The 21,013-nt window shown below is 47.7% G+C and overlaps 1 protein-coding gene across 2 annotated transcripts in view; it reads right to left on the bottom strand.

Moving 5' to 3' along the window:
• Nucleotides 1-14,089: 14,089 nt before the first annotated feature.
• LOC137541974 (retinoblastoma-like protein 1) overlaps nt 14,090-21,013 on the bottom strand; it is a 71,705-nt gene continuing 64,781 nt past the window's right edge. The window contains exons 16-17 of one of the 2 annotated variants that reach the window (XM_068263538.1): nt 20,269-20,322; nt 14,090-14,341 (exon numbers count right to left, since the gene is read on the bottom strand). In XM_068263538.1, the coding sequence (XP_068119639.1) occupies nt 14,264-14,341; nt 20,269-20,322 (132 nt within the window). In that variant the 3' untranslated portion in view covers nt 14,090-14,263. The remainder of the gene's footprint in view (nt 14,342-20,268; nt 20,323-21,013) is intronic. The other variant, XM_068263539.1, reaches the window with a different exon arrangement.

Below are 21,013 nucleotides of genomic sequence, written 5' to 3'. Positions count from 1 at the left end.
AGCGCTTTGAGTCCGATAGGAGAAAAGCGCTATACAAAAAAGGTATTATTATTATTAATGTTATTGGAATTCCACGTGAAACACCAATACAAAGTGGTGTACACGTGAGAAGTGGAATGAAAATCATACACGATTCCAAACATTTTTTACAAATAAATAACTGCAAAGTGGGGTGTGCGTAATTATTCAGCCCCCCTGAGTCATTTTTTTTTTTTGTAGAACCACCTTTTGCTGCAATTACAGCTGCCAGTCTTTTAAGGTATGTCTCTACCAGCTTTGCACATCTAGAGACTGAAATCCTTGCCCATTCTTCTTTGCAAAACAGCTCCAGCTCAGTCAGATTAGATGGACAGCGTTTGTGAACAGCAGTTTTCAGATCTTGCCACAGATTTTCGATTGCATTTAGATCTGGACTTTGATTGGGCCATTCTAACACATGGATATGTTTTGTTTTAAACCATTCCATTGTTGCCCTGGCTTTATGTTTAGGGTCGTTGTCCTGCTGGAAGGTGAACCTCCGCCCCAGTCTCAAGTCTTTTGCAGAGGTTTTCTTCCAAGATTGCCCTGTATTTGGCTGGATCCATCTTCCCATCAATCTGACCAGCTTCCCTGTCCCTGCTGAAGAGAAGCACCCCCCGAGCATGATGCTGCCACCACCATATTTGACAGTGGGGATGGTGTGTTCAGAGTGATGTGCAGTGTTAGTTTTCTGCCACACATAGCGTTTTGCATTTTTGTGTCATCTGACCAGAATACCTCCTTCCACATGTTTGCTGTGTGCCCCACATGGCTTGTGGCAAACTGCAAACAGGACTTATGCTTTTCTGTTAACAATGGCTTTCTTCTTGCCATTCTTCCATAAAGGCCAATTTTGTGCAGTGCATGACTAATAGTTGTCCTATGGATAGATTCCCCCACCTGAGCTGTAGATCTCTGCAGCTCGTCCAGAGTCACCATGGGCCTTTTGACGGCATTTCTGATCAGCGCTCTCCTTGTTCGGCCTGTGAGTTTAGATGGACGGCCTTGTCTTGGTAGGTGTACAGTTGTGCCATACTCCTTTCATTTCTGAATGATCGCTTGAACAGTGCTCCGTGGGATGTTCAAGGCTTTGGAAATATTTTTGTAACCTAAGCCTGCTTTAAATTTCTCAATAACTTTATCCCTGACCTGTCTGCTGTGTTCTTTGGACTTCATGGTTTTGTTGCTCTCAATATTCTCTTAGACAACCTCTGAGGCCCTCACAGAGCAGCTGTATTTGTACTGACATTAGATTACACACAGGTGCACTCTATTTAGCCATTAGCACTCATCAGGCAATGTCTATGGGCAGTGACTGCACTCAGACCAAAGGGGGCTGAATAATTACGCAAACCCCACTTTGCAGTTATTGATTTGTAAAAAAAAAATTGGAATCATGTATGATTTTCGTTCCACTTCTCACGTGTTCACCACTTTGTATTGGTCTTTTATGTGGAATTCCAATAACATTGATTAATGTTTGTGGCAGTAATGTGACAAAATGTGGAAAACTTTAATTTAAGGGGGCCGAATACTTTTGCAAGCCACTATATATATAAATATATATATATATATATATATATATATATATATATATATATATATATATATATATATAGCAATGAGAACTTCTACAGCACTTTACAGAGTACATATTTATGTCACTGACTGTCCTCAGAGACACTCGCAGTCCAGGGTTTGGCCACTAGGGTTGCATGAGAAGCTTTTAAAGGTTCTGTGTCATTTCTGACACTTTGAGACAAAATAGTTGCGCTTCCTTATTAATGTAACCGATGCTGTGATATCTGCTGCTGCATTAACAAATGTTCCTGTGTTACAGTCCCGGCTTGGCGCACAGCAGCGTGGGACATATGAGGAGGCGAGCAGAAGCTGGAGCACAAGAGCAAAGTTGCTGGCAAGTATGAGTATTTCTTCTACTATTGTCACTAAACACCAGTGATTGGAGGAGCAACAGCAGCATTATATGAGAGATAAAGGCAATGTTTCCTAGGAGGCATTGCCGTTAAATGGGCAGCACGGTGGCGTAGTGGTTAGCGCTCTCACCTTGCAGCGTTGGGGTCCCCATGAAGTTTGTATGTTCTCACCGTCTCCGTGTGGGTTTCCTCCGGGCACACTGGTTTTCTCGCACATCCCAAAAACATACAAATAAGTAAATTTGCTTTCTCCTAAATTGGCCCTAGTTTATGATACATACTGTGATATTCTGTTTTTTTTTTAACTCAATGGTAGAGTAGGTCAGCAGCATCAAGGGTCATAACACACCAGCCAGTGAGTCTTTTTAGGGTAAAAATAAAACAATCCAGCTTTATTGTCAGTCGGACAGTGTCCATAAACAGCAACAAAATAAATCACTCTGGATATTCCGTAAACACACTGTAGGCACAGCACAAAAATATACAGCCTTCTCCAGCCACACTGGCTTTTCAGTGACACCCTGCCACGGGCCTAATGGCGGTCCTGGTGCCACTCACCTTTCCCAGGCTTCTCCTGGTTTTCCAGTACTGGAGTCCAACTCCCCTCCAGCACTTCCACATCAGCAGCTTCCCTGCTGCTACAGGCCTGGCAGCCCTCTTGGCTACACAGCCTTCCCGGAGCCTGCTTGCTCCACATACAGCCCACTGAATCCTGACTGATGCAGGTACTTATGCATATTCACACAGGTGAATCCATTAACCCTCCGCCTGCCAGACTCAGGCCTGGACTTGGAGGAGTGGCGTGTAAGGCCCACCCTTCTCCCAATACACGCCAGCCCTGGATCCCAAACTATTCTACCAGATAATGTTGTTGCTAAATTGCAACAACAGTCATTATCCAGGACCTTTTCCTTCACATCCAGACCTGAAACGAGCAGACATCTGCTCTGACCATCACAATACTCTAAACGATACATACACAGACATATGACTATAGTAGGGACTAGATTGTGAGCCACTCTGAGGGACAGTTAAATGGCAAGACAATATACTCTGCATTGCTGCACACCTGATAAACCACGACATCTTGCAGCGTATCCGTTTGATACAATCGACCAAGTTCAGCCCGAAATTGATCTCGTTGTGGATTGGACATGCTAAGTGTTGCTGCTCCTTGTTGACCTGCAGGCAGTGCTTCTGGAAGGGAACGACATGCTACTCACTACCCCTCCTAATCAGGATGTAGGATGATGATGTGCCCGAGTTGCCAATCTTTGCCCTTGATGTGAATGGGTGGTGGAGGTGTTTCTGATTGAGTGGGTGGGATTGGACAGCAGACTCTCTGTAGCCTGCATAGGGGAACTTGCCAGTCCACATGGACATAAAGGAGCAGCAACAGTCACCTGACCGCCACCATTTCCTGCAAAATGAAGGCGTTTTACTGTGCATGACCAGACATAGGGCAGCACGGGGCAGGACCAGACATAAGGCAGCAGGGTGTAAGACCAGGCATAGGGCAGCACTGTGCAGGGCCAGGCATAAGGCAGCACTGTGCAGGACCAGACATAGGGCAGCACGGTGCAGGACCAGACATAGGGCTGCAGGGTGCAGGACCAGACATAGGGCTGCAGGGTGCAGGACCAGACATAGGGCTGCAGGGTGCAGGACCAGACATAGGGCTGCAGGGTGCAGGGCCAGACAGGGCAACACGGTGCAGGGCCAGACAGGGCAGCACGGTGCAGGGCCAGACAGGGCAGCACGGTGCAGGGCCAGACATAGGGCAGCACGGTGCAGGACCAGACATAGGGCAGCACGGTGCAGGACCAGACATAGGGCAGCACGGTGCAGGACCAGACATAGGGCAACACGGTGCAGGACCAGACATAGGGCAGCACGGTGCAGGACCAGACATAGGGCAGCACGGTGCAGGACCAGACATAGGCAGCATGGTGCAGGACCAGACATAGGGCAACATGGCGCAAGATCAGACATTGGGCAGCACGGTGCAGGACCAGACATAGGGCAGGAGGGTGCAGGACCAGACATAGGGCAGCAGGGTGCAGGACCAGACATAGGGCAGCAGGGTCCAGGACCAGACAGGGCAGCACGGTGCAAGGCCAGACAGGGCAGCACGGTGCAGGGCCAGACAGGGCAGCACGATGCAGGACCAGACAGGGCAGCACGGTGCAGGGCCAGACAGGGCAGCACGGTGCAGGGCCAGACAGGGCATCACGGTGCAGAGCCAGACAGGGCAGCACGGTGCAGGGCCAGACAGGGCAGCACGGTGCAGGGCCAGACAGGGCAGCACGGTGCAGGGCCAGACAGGGTAGCACGGTGCAGGGCCAGACGGCAGCACGGTGCAGGGCCAGACATAGGGCAACACGGTGCAGGGCCAGACAGGGCAGCACGGTGCAGGGCCAGACAGGGCAGCACGGTGCAGGGCCAGACAGGGTAGCACGGTGCAGGGCCAGACAGCAGCACAGTGCAGGGCCAGACATAGGGCAACATGGTGCAGGGCCAGACATAGGGCAACACGGCACAAGACCAGACATAGGGCAGCATGGTAGCATAGTGGTTAGCACTCTCGCCCTACAGTGCTGGGTCCCCGGCTCATATCACAGCCAGGGCACTATCTGCACAGAGTTTGTATGTTCTCCCTGTGTCTGTGGGTTTCTTCCAGGCACTCCAGTCTCCTCCCACATCCCAAAAACATACACTAAAGTTATTTGGTTTCCCTCTAATAAATAATCAGCCCTAGACAACAATACATACACTACACAATATAGACATATGACTATGGTAGGGATTACATCGTGAGCTCCTCTCTGAGGGATGGTTAAGTGACAGGACAATGTACTCTTTACAGCGCTGCACTATATAAATACAGCACTATATAAATACTAAAAAATAACATAGGTAGTAAATGCCGGACCAGCCCCCTATGGGAATTAATAGCATTAATACATTAAAAGTTAAATACAGTACAAACACTGTAAGGGCTGGTGCATACCAAGAGCGGTTCTGAGCGTTTTTAAAAACGCTTGCGGGTTGAAAACCGCTTGGCTAATGTATTGCAATGGGATGGTGCACACCAGAGCGGTTTGTTTTTTCCCCAAACCCAAACTCGGGTCCTGCAGCATTTTTGCAGATTTCTGAGGCGATTCAGCCTCAATGTTGAGTATAGGAAAGTGGAAAATTGCTCTGAAAAGCGCTAGATCAGAGCGATTTTCCAAGCGTTTTTGTTACAGAAGCTTTTCAGTTACAGCTCTACTGTAAAAACATATAAAAAATGCTACACCAAAACGCTCCAAAAAACACGTGGCTTTTAAGAAAATTGCTCCAAACATGCCTAGAACAGCTCTGAAAAACCGCTTCCAAGACTGCTAGTGTTTGCGGATACGCTAGCGGTTTTTCGTGTGCACTGGCCCTATCTAAGAAAAGTCAAACTTTAATTGGGAAAGGTTTAACACATTAGTGTGGCCAGACCATAGCTGGTGGCAAGAGTGGCACTCAGGAAAGGCTACAATAGCCTGTAGTGCATTGGGCAGTACACAACTAGCAGCTGGGGTAGTACACGTAATATTAGGGCCTTCACTGAATTACCTTTCCTCCTGACTTTCCTGACATTTTCCATCTTTCCTAAAATAACTGTTTAGCGTGTAAAGGTACATGCACACAAGTTAATTTTTGATCAAGAATGGCCCATAATGACCATTTCAGCCGACGATCTTGCTTGTATGGTTCAGTCCTGCTCAGGGGTCGCGCGTTGCTAAGGATCCGTCCTGCGTGATCCTTAACGACGCCCGAGCAGGACCAATCGCAATGTTATCCCCCCCACCGCAGAAATCTGTTCTGTCATGTACCGATCGTCATCCCCCCGTCCCCCAACATAGCATCAGACCGAATGCTAGCCTTGAGGCTAGCGATGTGTCTGTATAGCATCGGTCCCCGAATTGTTGCCCGAGGGATCTTTTCACAGTCCCCGATGGGCGACGGTTATCGCATGTATGTACTTAGCGTAACAACTAAAAAAAATCGAAAAGTAGTTAAAAAGTTTACAATATCAAATAGATTTTGTGTATTTTCTTATTTGGTGGAAGTTTAAAAGGTATTTTATTGATGGTGTGAAAATATCTCATCTGAAAAAAACTCAGGAGGAAAGTTAATTGAATAAGGGCTCAGATCGGATCTCTACACTGAGTAGGGTAATGAGATGATCAATTACCTGGTAGATGTTAATTGTTTACCACATCTAAAAGTATGGACAGCAGAGCAAAAGTAGATTTCAGTGCAGGACATAAAATTAATTAATCACTGAAGAAATATTTATCCTAAAAAAAAGACACTTAAAAGTAATTAGGGTAATTTCTTTAATGATTAGGTTGGGTTTTTTTTTCCAGACCAAACAGGACATTCTTAAAAGTAAAAAAGTAGTCATTTTACATTGAACATCTGTGCGCACATGTGCAAAGTAACAGCCATCAAAGTGCAGTAAAAGTAACAGCTAATAGTGGTAGGTAGATAATGTACTAAATCCTAAATACATCCTTTTTTTCTTTAAATAAAGTAGTTTTTCTCAACATTTTTATGGAGTGTACCCCTTCATATAAGCTGGACATTACCGAGTACCTCCTGTTGTGGGTGACTTTAACCCAGTACCCTTTCACACCTATACTTAGAAATACATATTTATTGTTCATGAATTTCACACACAGATTCATGGTTTAATTTAACTAAAAACGCATTTTTTTTTTAATAACAAAACTTAAAGGGACACTGTAGGGAGGTCAGGGGAAAATGAGTTGAAGTTACCCGGGGCTTCTAATGGTCCCCCACAGACATCCTGTGCCCGCGCAGCCGCTAACCGATGCTCCGGCCCCGCTTCCGGTTCACTTCTGGAATTTCAGACTTTAAAGTCTGAAAACCACTGCGCCGCCGTTGCCGTGTCCTCACTCCCGCTGATGGCACCAGGAGCGCACAGCGCAGGCCCAGTATGGTCTGTGCCTGCGCCGTGCGCTCCTGGTGACATCAGGGGAATCAAGGACACGGCAACGCAGGCGCAGTGATTTTCAGACTTTAAAGTCTGAAATTCCAGAAGTGAACCGGAGGCGGCCCGGAGCATTGGGGAGTGGCTGCGTGGGTACAGGATGTCTTCGGGGGACCATTAGAAGCCCCGGGTAACTTCAACTCCTTTTCCCCCGACCCCCCTACAGTATCACTTTAAAATAATGGATTAGCTATGAAAAGTTCAAATACCCCTCGGCTCATCCTAAGTACCATCTACAGTATGCATAACCTACATGGAGTATGAATACTGTGTGTGGAGATCCTAGAGAAATACAGGAATAAAATATAGAAATGTACCGTATTTTTCACCGTATAAGACGCTCCGGAATACAGGACGCACCCAGGTTTAGAGGGCAAAAACCAGGGGAAAAAATATATACACTAAACCTGAAGCGTCCATGTTCCAGGAGCATCTTGTAGGTGTTGTCCCCTATTTGGTATCCTCTTGTGTCCCCTTCTGTCCCCAGGTGCCCCCCAGATGTCACCTTCTGTACTCAGGTGTCCCCAGGTGTCCTCCTAGTTGTCCCCCCTTCTGTCCCAAGTCCTCCTTTCTGTCTTTCAAGGTGTCCCCCTCCTGTCCTCCTAGGTGCCCCCCTCCTGTCCTCAGGTGCTCCCCTCCTGTCCTAAGGTGCTCCTCTCCTGTCCTCTGGCGCTCCCCTCCTGTCCTCAGGTGCTCCCCTCCTGTCCTCAGGTGCTCCCCTCCTGTCCTCTGGTGCTCCCCTCCTGTCCTCTGGTGCTCCCCTCATGTCCTCTGGTGCTCCCCTCATGTCCTCTGGTGCTCCCCTCATGTCCTCTGGTGCTCCCCTCCTGTCCTCAGGTGCTCCCCTCCTGTCCTCAGGTGCTCCCCTCCTGTCCTCAGGTGCTCCCCTTCCGTTCTCAGGTGCTCCCCTTCCGTTCTCAGGTGCTCCCCTTCCGTTCTCAGGTGCTCCCCTTCTGTCCTCAGGTGCTCCCCTCCTGTCCTCAGGTGCTCCCCTCCTGTCCTCAAATGCCCCCCTCCTGTCCTCAAATGCCCCCTCCTGTCCTCAAATGCCCCCCTCCTGTCCTCAAATGCCCCCTCCTGTCCTCAAATGCCCCCCTCCTGCACTCAAATGCCCCCCTCTTGTCCTCAAATGCCCCCCTCTTGTCCTCAAATGCCCCCCTCCTGTCCACAGGTGCCCCCTCCTGTCCCCGATACATTTCCCGTGACCAAGTTCCCCCCCTCATGTCACCGCTACTTCCCCGTGTCACTGCTTAAGTTCCTGGGTGTATCTGATCCCCATTTAAATGAGTAAGTGTGTAGCTGCAGGCTCTTACCTCTCCAGCAGCGCCCGCGGGGATAGCCGACCTCTTCACTTCTCGCTCTAGTGTTGGCTTGTACTGGTGACGCGTCAGTACAAGCTGCGGTCACTAGAGCGAGAAGTGCGGCGGTGAAGAGGTCGGCTATCCCCGCGGGCGCTGCTGGAGAGGTAAGAGCCTGCAGCTACACACTTACTCATTTAAATGGGGATCAGATACACCCAGAAAATTTAGCGGTGACACAGGGGAGTAGCGGTGACATGAGGGAGGGAAGCGGTGACACAGGGAGGGAAACTTGGTCACGGGAAATGTAGCGGGGACATGGGAAATGTATCGGGGACACTGGTAATGGAAGTGGAGGTGCAGGACAGAGCAGGCAAACAGGCAGGGAATCCCCGACATGGCGGCGGGTTGCGGTTCGAATCGGCGGGCATTCATAAGTCGGGGATTCCCTGCTTTTGCCGTATAAGATGCAGGGACTTTTTCACCCTATTTTGTGGGGAGAAAAAGTGCGTCTTATAGGGCGGAAAATACGGTAACTAATTTGATCAATTTCACAATTTCACAATTTTTTTTTTGTTATTTAAAAATATACAAATATATCCTATATCTTATATGGGGGGGGGGGGGGACGGTAATCCCTGGACAGAAAAAACACAAAGGAGACAAACCAGGAGCCCAAAAGTACAATATATTACAACACCAGGATACATGAGATAGGGGAGTAGTTCTCAGACTTCTTCCCCCTCTTCGGCTAGCGAGGGTCCTCAGCAGTGGCACTCCTGATAGGTAGGCAGGTCCTGGAGACAAAAGCTATGCTAAAAATACAACCTCCCAACAGAGGTGTAAGTAGTAATAATTGGTAGATGGAGGCTACTTATATATTTTAAAAAGGAGAGGTCTTACCTCTCCCATGCAATTGAAGACAGCTAAAACAGCCAATATAATGCAATGAGAATTTAAGGGATTATTGCACACAGTGGGGTCAGACAACGGGCCTGATTCACAAAGCGGTGCTAACAGTTAGCACCCTGGTGAAAAGCCCTTTATCACGCCTAAACTCAGTTTAGGCATGATAAGTTTAGGTGTGATAAGTTTAGGCATGATAAGTTTAGGTGTGATAAGTTTAGGCATGATAAGTTTAGGTGTGATAAGTTTAGGCATGATAAGTTTAGGTGTGATAAGTTTAGGCATGATAAGTTTAAGCACCAACTACGTTAGCACCGCAATGCACAGCTGATCAAAAGTTTTGCGCTAGCAAAGTCTGGTGCACTTCGCATAGAGTTTAATGGGGCTGCTATGCGTGCGGAACTTTGCATGCTATCTACACTTATCTAAACTTAGCATGCCTAAACTTATCACACCTAAACTTATCACACCTAAACTTATCACGCCTAACCTGGCTTTTCACCAGCATGGTGCAATGGTTATCACGCCTAAAGTCTCTAACTGGGTTAGCACCGCTTTGTGAATCGAGCCCAACATGTTTTGTGGGCTTTTCCCTCTTCCTCAGGTTCATAATAACCACAAAAAGTGCTGTTAGCCAGAGAGAGTCAGATTCAAGCGCTTCAGGCATATATATATATAGTTAAATAATTAGATAATATTTAAATAAAATAAATTATTCCTTTAAAGAAACCTTGTAACAGAATAAAGTGCCCCTGGGGGTACTTGCCTCGGGAAGGGGAAGCCTGTGGATCCTATCAAGGCTTCCCCCGACCTCCTCCGTCCCACAGTGGTCTCGCTGGGCCCCTCTGAATGGCGGCCATGTAAGTATTTACCTTTCCAGTGCAGGCGCAGTAGTGGCTCTCTGCTCGGGATCAGGCTGCAATAACCGATGTCGGGTCCCGACTGGGATCAGCTATTTTCCCCCTGATCCCGAGCCGCTACTGTGCCTGTGCTGGAGCCGGGGAAGGTAAATAGTGCAGGCGCTAGTGTGCCTGCGCCACAGCCTGACACATTGTTGGCTGTGGCTTCAGAGGTGCCAAGCGAGACCACTGTGGGACGGAGAAGGACGGGGGAAGCCGTGATCGTATCCAGGGGCACTTTTTTTTTAATACAGAATTAAAGGAATTCAAAAATGTAGCTGATTTTTCATATAAATGTTAAATGTTTTCGTTTTTTAAGCTCATTTTAGATATTTTTAATAACTGTTAATTTTACAGGTAAACATCTAAAAAAAAAAACCATATATATATATATATATATATGTATATATATATATATATATTTCTTTTTTTTTTTTTCAAGGCAGCAGTATGATACCCAGGAACAAGCATTTTTTAAAGAGAATGACAGCCTCCCCTTTCCTCCTGTCTCTGTATGTGTAATAACAAACAAACAAACAAGAAAACAAAAACAAAGTGCATTAGAATGTGCTACATTTAGAACGGCAGCCGGGTACTGAACACTACAGATGAGCAAGAGCAGTTTAGTGAAAAGTGAAACCATATTCTAGGCTGCGTGAAGCTGGCCACCCTACAATCAGCACAAATAAAAATTCCATCATGCTTGGTTAAAGAGGAACTGTAACGACAAAACGGCCCCTGGGGGGTACTCACCTCGGGTGGGGGAAGCCTTTAGGATCCTAATGAGGCTTCCCACGCCGTCCTGCGTCCCTCGGGGGTCTCGCTGCAGCCCTCCGTACAGCCGTGACGCAATATTTACCTTCCTGGCTCCTGCGCAGGCGCTCTGATGGCTGTCGGCGCCGAAGTAGGCGGAAATACCCAATCGCCGTCGGGTCTGCTCTACTGCGCAGGCGCAAGTTTCCGGCGCCTGCGCAGTAGAGCGGACCCGACGGAGATCGGGTATTTCCGTCTATTTCCGTGCCGAAAGTCGCCACAGCGCCCCCGCTGGAGCCAGCAAAGGTAAATATTGAACTGACAGTCGGCACAGTCGCCGGCTGTTCGGAGGGCTGCGGCGAGACCCCCGTGGGACAGAGGACGGCGTGGGAAGCCTCATTAGGATCCGGAGGCTTCCCCCACCCGAGGTGAGTACCCCCCAGGGGAGGTTTTTGTTGTTACAGAGTCTCACATTTGTGCCGCAAAAATTAAGTTTTGTTCTGCCTTTGTTTTGAAGATAGTAGCACTTATTATCAAAACAATAACATCACCCAGCCCCCGTACAACCACCTACAGACATGACACAGGTATGGTTGGGTAGTGCTGTGCATGTGCTCTTTTGTACTGCAAAAATTATCTTTCTATCGTATTTTTAGTTTTTGAGATATTCAAGTTTTCATAAAGGTCAAAAGTTCACTGAGCCCCCCTACAACATCGCAAAGGCTGAGCGAGGCTGAGTAAACTTTTGACTTTTATAAAAACGTGAATATCTCAAAAACCATAAAAGATAGAAAGATGATTTTTGCAGAACAAAGGAGCAATGAGTACACACAGCACTACACACCCAACAACCGTCTCATGTCTGTAGGTTGTTGTACAGGGGCTGGGTCATGTTACAGTTTTGGAGGAGATAAGTGTTATTACCTTCAAAATGAAAGCAGCACAAATCTTAATTTTTGCGGCACAAATGAGCACAAATGTAGCACTAACCGAGCATGAGGAAATTTTTATTAGTGCTGATTGTAGGGATGGCAGCTTCACTGAGCTCATATTCTAGCGTATGGGGTTGTGGGCCGCAGCAAAGAGGATAAATGCACCTATGTCGCCTACTCTTGAAAATGGAACCGCCCCAAAGTTTGAGGAAATTCTTGTGAGTCTGCCATAGGCGTTCTTGCTCATGCCTAATGGTGCGTTCACAACGGTGCATTAAAAGTGCAGTGCATGATGTGTGTCACATAATGTGGCAGTGAAGCATACTTTCTATGTTCAGTAGTACGTTGTACTGCTTGTGTAGCGTGCTATGCCACTTTCTCCCTCTGCTTTTACAGGAAATACAATACAACACCCCACTGTGAATTGTTGATTACTGAGCGTTCCAAACCTAGTATAAAATATAAATGGCCTCTCAGATTGCTCTAGGTGGAGAATTCTGCATAGCTAAACAGCCTAGGCCAGGGGTCTCAAACTCAATTTACCTGGGGGCCGCAGGAGGCAAAGTCAGGATGAGGCTGGCCGCATAAGGAATTTCACAATCGCGGCGCATCGCTGCCTCTGCCCGCCCCTCTCACTCTTCCTTCACAGAGAGAGGCGGGGAGAGGCGGCGATCCGTGCGGCGATTAACGTCAGGAGGGGCAGAGCTGAAGCTGAAAGCTCTGCCCCTTCCAGGAAATGCTGGCGGATTGCCCCCCGGGCGATTTGGGGCCTCTGCAGCCCTCGTTTAGCGGCGGGGATGCGGCGGATTACTTGGGAGCACTGAAGCGAACTATAAGGAAGCTTTTGCCGGCGCGGGCCACAAAATATTGTATCGAGGGCCGCAAATGGCCCGCGGGCCGCGAGTTTGAGACCCCTGGCCTAGGCTGTGGCATTACAGAGAAGGCGGGTCTACATATTAGTATACGGCAATATATACCTATAGGAAGTGTTTCTGGTGCTGAATCCAGGAAAATTACTGTTAAAGTGCATATCCTGAATACGTAACTGTATTCTACTATATGTCACTACCATGCCACTTTAATAAATAAGAGACTACCTTGTGGCTCCTTGATACAGTCATCTATCAACAATTTACTGATTAGAACACAAACGATGACTTGATCATTTGATTGAGTATTGCCCATAAATACAGCCGATCCACACAGACACTGACGGTCCAATGGCAGGCCACAGTGGAGGAAATTGGGAGACACGTAGAACATATCAATGAGTACAAATTTTAGTGTGGGGCGTATCCGATAAATTGGTTAAGAATAGGGATGGACAATGAGATGCAAATCATTTCAAGATGATGCGGCATTATGCAAATTTTGTATGCAAATTTATGCAGCTTGAAAATGAATCATTCAAGTCCTGCTGATGTAAAATTTGATTGGTCCATATCCACACTGCATACATTTGCATACAAAAGTTGCATAACCCCGCATCAACTCGAAATTACTTGCATCTCATGGACCATCCCAAGACAAGAACACTTGGAAAAATGTGGTTAAAAATCACGCCGCAAAAGCGTCATATTGATAAAGGTGAGTAAGTCTATCAAAAATATTATACAGTATACCTCCAAATATAAATAGGACATTTGGAAATATCAATGCAATATATCAGGGGTCTCAAACTCGCGTCCCGCTGGCCATTTGCGGCCCGCGTTACAATATTTTTGGCCCGCAAAAGCAAAAGAGATAGGGAAGCAAACTATTTTACCTTATAGTTCGCTTCAGTGCTCCCAAGTATTCCGCCGCATCCCCGCCGCTAAACGAGGGCTGCAGAGCCCCCAAATCCCCCGGGCAAACATCCACGACTGCGCTGAGGGGCAGAGCTTCCAGCTGTAGCTCTGCCGCTCCTGACCTCAATCGCCGCACGGATCGCCGCCTCTCCCCGCCCCTCTCTGTGAAGGAAGAGTGAGAGGGGCGGGCAGAGGCGGCGATCCGCCGCGATTGACGTCAGGAGGGGCTGAGCTGAAGCTGAAAGCTCCGCCTATTCCAGGAAATGCCGGCGGATTGCCCCCCGGGCGATTTGGGGGCTCTGCAGCCCTCGTTTTGCGGCGGGGACACGGCGGATCACTTGTAACGGGAGCACTGAAGCGGACTATAAGGTAGGACACTTCATGTTCAGAAGAAATAATTAAAACTGTTAATAATGACATTTGAGGACTTTTGGGAAATCCCTTATGCGGCCCAGCCTCATCCTGACTTTGCCTCCTGCGGCCCCCAGGTAAATTGAGTTTGAGACCCCTGCAATATATAGATAAGGCCAGGTTTCCACTATTGTTTTGTGATTTTTTTGGATACACAATAACATTTTTACTTGAATTGATGCGTTTGTGGAATTTTTTTGGACATCTTTTCTCACATAACAAAATTTGCATCATGAGTCCACTATTCTTGATTTAGAAACTTGCTCTGTACATTTGTATCATAAGTATTGCTTGGTCCTGTCTCTTATAACCTCTTGGAGTCGAATTTGCAGATAGGTCCCTGGTTGAGTTTCGACCTGTGTTGCAAAAGGTAAAAAATAATATATGTCAGTCTCTTATAATTCAGATTATGTAGACACAGAACATAATTTACTATTGGCGGACAGGCATGGAAACATCTCAATGAGTAATTGACCTGAATTCTGTTTTAAAGAGGAACTCCACCTACGACCCCAGGATCATAGGTGGATGTGAGTACAGTCTTGTCCATGGACCATTGCTGCATCAACTCATTTGATACACACTTCCTGTTTCTGGCATCTGTTAGTGGTAGTGGCTGAATAGAGTATTGGTTAAGGGAACTGCCTTTGACATGGGAGACCAGGGTGTGGGAGACCAGGGTTCGAATCCTGGCTAGGGTCAGTACCTATTCAGTAAGGAGTTCAAGGCAAGACTCCCTAACACTGCAGGGTGTCCTCCTGAGCGCATCCCAGTGGCTGCAGCTCTTGAGCGCTTTGAGTCCACCAGGAGAAAAGCGCTATATAAATGTTCAGATTATTATTATTATTATTATTGTTAGATCCATATGAACTATGGACTGCACATAAAACCTCACCACTCACTGTTTCAAAAATATCAACAAAACTTTATTGTATAAATTTGCATCCCATATGAACACTTCAGGATGAACACATTAAAAATAAACCTCAGGCACCGATCTATCTATTATAATATTGAAATATATATTGTTTAAAATCCTGGGTGTAGTTTTATGATTGCAAACGTGACACTTTATTGTATGTATATAGCTGAATTGCACAACTGAACCCAGGTTCACACTATGACACACTATCTAATTTGATAGTTATGCAAGTGATTGATTCATTGGATACCAGGTATACTGACTACAGATTCATTTATACTATATTTCAATATTATAGTCAATGGATCAGTGACTAAGGTCTGTTTTTAATGTTTTTATTCTGAAGTTTTTATATGGAATGCAAACTTATACAATAAAGTATTGTTGATATTTTTTGAAACAATAATTAAAGTGGAATATAACCCTGCATTTCAACTTTGCTCTAAAATATTATTTACAGCATATTATATGCAAAAAGCATTTTTTTTTTTACTACACCAGCATTGGAAGGGTTAAACACAGAGGTTTAAAGTTCCATGGAGAGATATGCAGAAGTTCAGATTGTTACATTCTAATTAGTTAAATGTATCTATTGAGAAATGTTACACACTCTTTGGCTGTCCTCCAGCTCCTTCTCAGTCAGAGAGAGTGAGTCACATTCAACACTTAGATACATTTATGTAAACAAAATGTATCTATGTCAGCTTCGGATGCGTCTGCAGAAATCTCCAGGAACTTTAAAGCCCTGTGTAACCCTTCCAATGCTGGTCTAGTAAAAAAAAAAAAAATGCGTAAAAAAAAAATGCTGGTTGTATATAATATACTGTAAATAATGTTTTAGAGCAAAGTTGAAATGCAGGGTTATATTCCGCTTTAACCCATAGCACGCTCTATACAGGTCTGAGTGCAGTATCTTTTTTGGTAACTGAACTATAATTCACTTTTTTCCCCATGTTACAGTAGGTAGAAAAAGTCTGCTAGATTTGACAGTTTTTGAATTAGCCACCAGAGCTTTCTGTTGGTGGCATCTGATTGCTGCTGCAATGTTTTTTAATTTTTTACTAAAATTTGCTTATTTTCTTTTGATATCCTTCTCCTTCCCTCCCTCTATACACACACACACACGTTCTGGGAGCCAATCAGCGTAATCAGCACTCTTAGGCATTAGCCTATGAAAGGCGATCATCATCAATGCCACTCGAGGGGACAGCTCAGTGACAGAGCTGTCCCCATACAGCGCTGCAGGAGGTCTCAGCACTGTACATGTAAATAACGTCTGTTTTCTGCCGTTACACAGCCTGTCAGCGGCTTGCATGCACATGCGTTCCCTGCAAATCCCCACCCACCGCTCTTGACGCGTTTTCGGCATTAGGCGGTCCTGGGGCTGCCACTTTCCCGATGCCTATCGGCGTTAGGGGGTCGGGAAGGGGTTAAAAAACACTTGTTTGGCTGGCTGGCTAGTAGATTTGTTCAGATCCTTTTGACGGCTATCCCTGCTGTCACAAAACTCTCCGGCAGCGTTAAATACTGTTTCTCCTCCAAGTTATCGCAACTCGTAAGGAGATGTCAATCGGCGCCCGGCAACCGCCGGAGCCCTGAATTACCCTTACACGCTGAGGGCCAAAACAACCTGCTTTGGTACTTGGTGCCATGTGACTACAGGATGCCATATGGGTGATGGGTGCTGGCTAGGGGGCTATTGGTTGTCATGTGGGTGCTAAGTGCAGATGGTTAGTGCCATGTGGGTTTTGGGTGTGGGTACAGGGTGTCATGTGGGTGTTGGCTATGGGGGGTATTAGGTGTTGAGTGCAGGTATTTAGTGCCATGTGGGTTCTGGGTGTGGGTACTAGATGTCATGTGGGTACTAGTTGCCATGTGGAGGCTGTATGTAGATGAAACCACTGAGTGTCATGTGGGTGCAGGTACTGAGTGCCACATGGAGGCTTAAAGTCATGCTTGTACTGGGTGCTGGCTATGGGTTGGCACTGGGTATCATGTGGGTGCTGAGTGCAGGTGTTCAGTGCCATGATGGTTCCAAGTGCAGGTACTGGAACTAAGTGCCATATGGAGGTCAGGTGCAAATATTGGGCATAATGTGTGTGTGTGTGTGTGTGTGTGTGTTAGGGGAGGGGTGGGTGGGGCTGCTAGGCTGGGTATCATTTGGGTGCTTGGTGCAAGTACTGGGGGCCAGCTATATGGGTGACCATACTGGGTGGCATGTGGGTGATAGATGCTGACTATGGGTTGTGGGTCATGGGTGTTTTGTGGGTACTGGATGCTGTGTGTGCTTTGGGTAGGAGTGGTGGCTGGGTGTAATGTTGGGAATTACTGGTGGAGTGTAATGTGGGGGCTGAGTATTGAGGGGTTTGCTTTGTAAGAGGTCACTATAGAGGAGGTCACTAGAGGAGGTCTCTGTTGGTGCTGGAGGAGGGAGAGGCCAATGTGAATACTGAGAGAGGCTGGATCAGTGTGGGTGCTGGGGGAGGGAGAAGTCACTGTGGGTGCTGGGGAAGAGGAGGTCAGTGTGGGTGCTGGGGGAGGGAGAAGTCACTGTGGGTGCTGGGGAAGAGGAGGTCAGTGTGGGTGCTGGGGAAGGGAGAAGTCACTGTGGGTGCTGGGGAAGAGGAGGTCAGTGTGGGTGCTGGGGGAAGGAGAAGTCACTGTGGGTGCTCGGGAAGAGGAGGTCAGTGTGGGTGCTGGGGAAAGGAGAGGTCACTTTGGATGCTGGAGGAGGGAGAGGTCAGTGTGAGTACTGAGGGAGGCAGGATCAGTGTGGGTGCTGGGGGAGGGAGAAGTCACTGTGGGTGCTGGGGAAGAGGAGGTCAGTGTGGGTGCTGGGGGAGGGAGAAGTCACTGTGGGTGCTGGGGAAGAGGAGGTCAGTGTGGGTGCTGGGGGAGGGAGAAGTCACTGTGGGTGCTGGGGAAGAGGAGGTCAGTGTGGATGCTGGGGAAGGGAGAAGTCACTGTGGGTGCTGGGGAAGAGGAGGTCAGTGTGGGTGCTGGGGAAAGGAGAGGTCACTTTGGATGCTGGAGGAGGGAGAGGTCAGTGTGAGTACTGAGGGAGGCAGGATCAGTGTGGGTGCTGGGGGAGGGAGAAGTCACTGTGGGTGCTGGGGAAGAGGAGGTCAGTGTGGGTGCTGGGGGAGGGAGAAGTCACTGTGGGTGCTGGGGAAGAGGAGGTCAGTGTGGGTGCTGGGGGAGGGAGAAGTCACTGTGGGTGCTGGGGAAGAGGAGGTCAGTGTGGGTGCTGGGGGAGGGAGAAGTCACTGTGGGTGCTGGGGAAGAGGAGGTCAGTGTGGATGCTGGGGAAGAGAGAAGTCACTGTGGGTGCTGGGGAAGAGGAGGTCAGTGTGGATGCTGGGGAAGAGAGAAGTCACTGTGGGTGCTGGGGAAGAGGAGGTCAGTGTGGATGCTGGGGGAGGGAGAAGTCACTGTGGGTGCTGGGGAAGAGGAGGTCAGTGTGGGTGCTGGGGAAAGGAGAGGTCACTTTGGATGCTGGAGGAGGGAGAGGTCAGTGTGAGTACCGAGGGAGGCAGGATCAGTGTGGGTGCTGGGGGAGGGAGAAGAGGCAGTAGATTGATGATTCATAGCGTTGCTCTGCATCAAGCTGTCCAACACTGTGGTTGAACAATATTCAAATCCAAAAATCTATGAAAAATGAATGTGCTGTATTTAGTAGGAATGGATCTCTGCTTGATCAGGAAGGGATTATTGCCACATTGGGTGGCAGTCTGTGTGTATGGCCGCATACATCAAATAAAGGCGCCAGGAAAAAAGGGTGCGGGGAATAGCAGAAATTTTAAGATTTTGTCTATAATAATATTTTAATCTTTTGTTCATCTTTATCTGAGATAGAATAATACATACGGTGAAAGAACGGTAATAAAATTACAAACTATAGTCTATAACAATTAAAACGAAAATATATTTACAGTTGTAATAAGCATAGGAACACATTGGTAAATAGTACTGATGTTTTACTACAACTAAATTTAACACTACCCTCACACAGAACCCTCCCTCGACTGATGCCTAACCCTAATGGCCCATACTCACGGGCTACAATTGTCGCCGCAACATGCGGCGCGCGCGTGTTGTGGCAACAGGTCGCCCGTGAGTATGCGGCGTTGCACGGGCGCGCACCCCGAACTGTCGCCCGTCGCTCATGTCGCCAGGCGATTGGCGCGGTCAATCGCCTGGTGACAGTCGCCGCCGCAACTGTCGCTAGTCCGCGTGAGTACGCGGACTAGCGACAGCAACATAATTGCAAATAGACGACGCTTCCAGCGGGGGGAGGGACAACAGCGACAGCTTCCGACGCATCAGTTGCCAGGTCCCTCCGCCGTGTGTATGCGGAGGGACCTGGTGACGAGCTGTCGCCGGCATGTCGCGCACACGCTCCCGTGTGCTAGCGACATGCCAAAAAGTTGCCCGTGAGTATGGGCCATTAGACTCCAATGGTGACTAGCCCTAAGACCCCCCTTTCTAACGCCTAAACCTAAAACCCCTTTCCTGACGCCTAACCATAAAACCCCCCTTCCTGATGCCTAACCCTAACCCCTCCTTTCTCCACTGCAAATAACGTTAAAGCGGATCCGAGATGAAAAATTAACTATAACAAGTAACTTGTCTATATATCTTATCTAAAGTTTAGATAGTTTACACAGCAAATCTAGCTGAAAACAGCTTTAAAATAATATGATTATTTCTTCCTGTGATACAATGACAGCAGCCATGTTGTTTGTAAACATTACACAGAGGCAGGCTTATCTGCATCTTGAGCAAAAAAAAACGAATCCCCCCTCCTCCTCCCTCCTCCCCTCTGCCTCTGAAATCTCTGGCTAGTAACACCTCCCCTCCTCCTGCCCAGACTTAGCTCCCATGAGCCTTTGCTTCTGTCTGAAAGTGCCTTGGCTCTCTGAAAACCTGTGGGCGTGGCTTGTTTAGTTTATAGGGAATTAGAGTATTAAAACAAAAAAGTATTTGGCTTGAGGAATGCCCTATAAATAATAGGAAAGGAACACAATTATGCAATGGGTAAAAGTTCATCTCGGATCCACTTTAATACAAAAAGTGATACATTTGTAAGATTATAAAGTTCAAAATTATAATTTACGATCTTTTTATTGTCAAAATGATATTTGCGAAACACATTCTCAAAACGAAAAATTTTGTTTGGACAGAGCCGACACCCGCCATTCATCAGGCGCCCAAATTTCTTTTTTGGCGCCCAATAGCCGATATTTTGCGTTAGCGCCTATGGGGCGCTCAAATGTTCAGTTAGCCCCAGGCGTCCAATTTTCCTGATTCCGTCTGTGTGTGTATGGCCACTTTATTGCTAATATTTCACTGTACACTTACATTACGTGAACTGGTTCCAAATAAATCTGTTGCAAAAGATGGCATAATATTTTTCTGAAACAAACAAATATTTAGATTATTAGTTTACTTTATCCACTAAAGGGCTTATATATGTATACTTAACCACTTCCGGATACCGGGTGGTTTTGCTGATCGGTGCTGCGTGGGCTCTCCAGCCCGCAGCACCGATCAGCTAGCAGCCAGGCCGATCAGACTTCCCCGCTTTTTTCCCCACTAGGGGGATGTCCTGCTGGGGGGGTCTGATCGCCGCCGGCTGCTTGCGCTTGCGGGGGGGGGGCTCTCTTCAAAGCCCCCCTCCGCAGCGCTTCCTGGCCGCCTTCCCCTTCCCTCCCTCTACCTCCCCCTGTGAGCGGCGCAGGACGGAATTCCGTCCTGCGCCGGATAGGATAGGCTTCAGCCTATCAGGTGCCGGCGGTCCCCGGCCAATCAGAGGCCAGGGATCGCCGATCTCCGCCACGGCGCTGCTGCGCAGCAGCGCCGTATACATGTAAACACCGGGGAAGATCTTCCCCGTGTGTTTACATTTACCCTGCGAGCCACGATCGGAGGCTCGCAGGGTGTTCACGGAGACACCCTCCGTGAACTGACATGGAACGGCCGCTCATACGAGCGGCCGTTTCCATGCAATCCACTTCAGGATTCAGGGGCGTAGTTAAGCGTACGCCGAATCCTGAAGTGGTTAAACGTGCTTACAATGAGTCAAATGAGACCCAGATCAGTAATG

This window comes from Hyperolius riggenbachi, chromosome 12, assembly GCF_040937935.1.
Source record: "Hyperolius riggenbachi isolate aHypRig1 chromosome 12, aHypRig1.pri, whole genome shotgun sequence".
Taxonomy (NCBI): Eukaryota; Metazoa; Chordata; class Amphibia; order Anura; family Hyperoliidae; genus Hyperolius; species Hyperolius riggenbachi.
The sequence above is the reverse complement of the archived record's forward strand: the minus strand, read 5'-3'. Positions and strand labels throughout refer to the sequence as shown.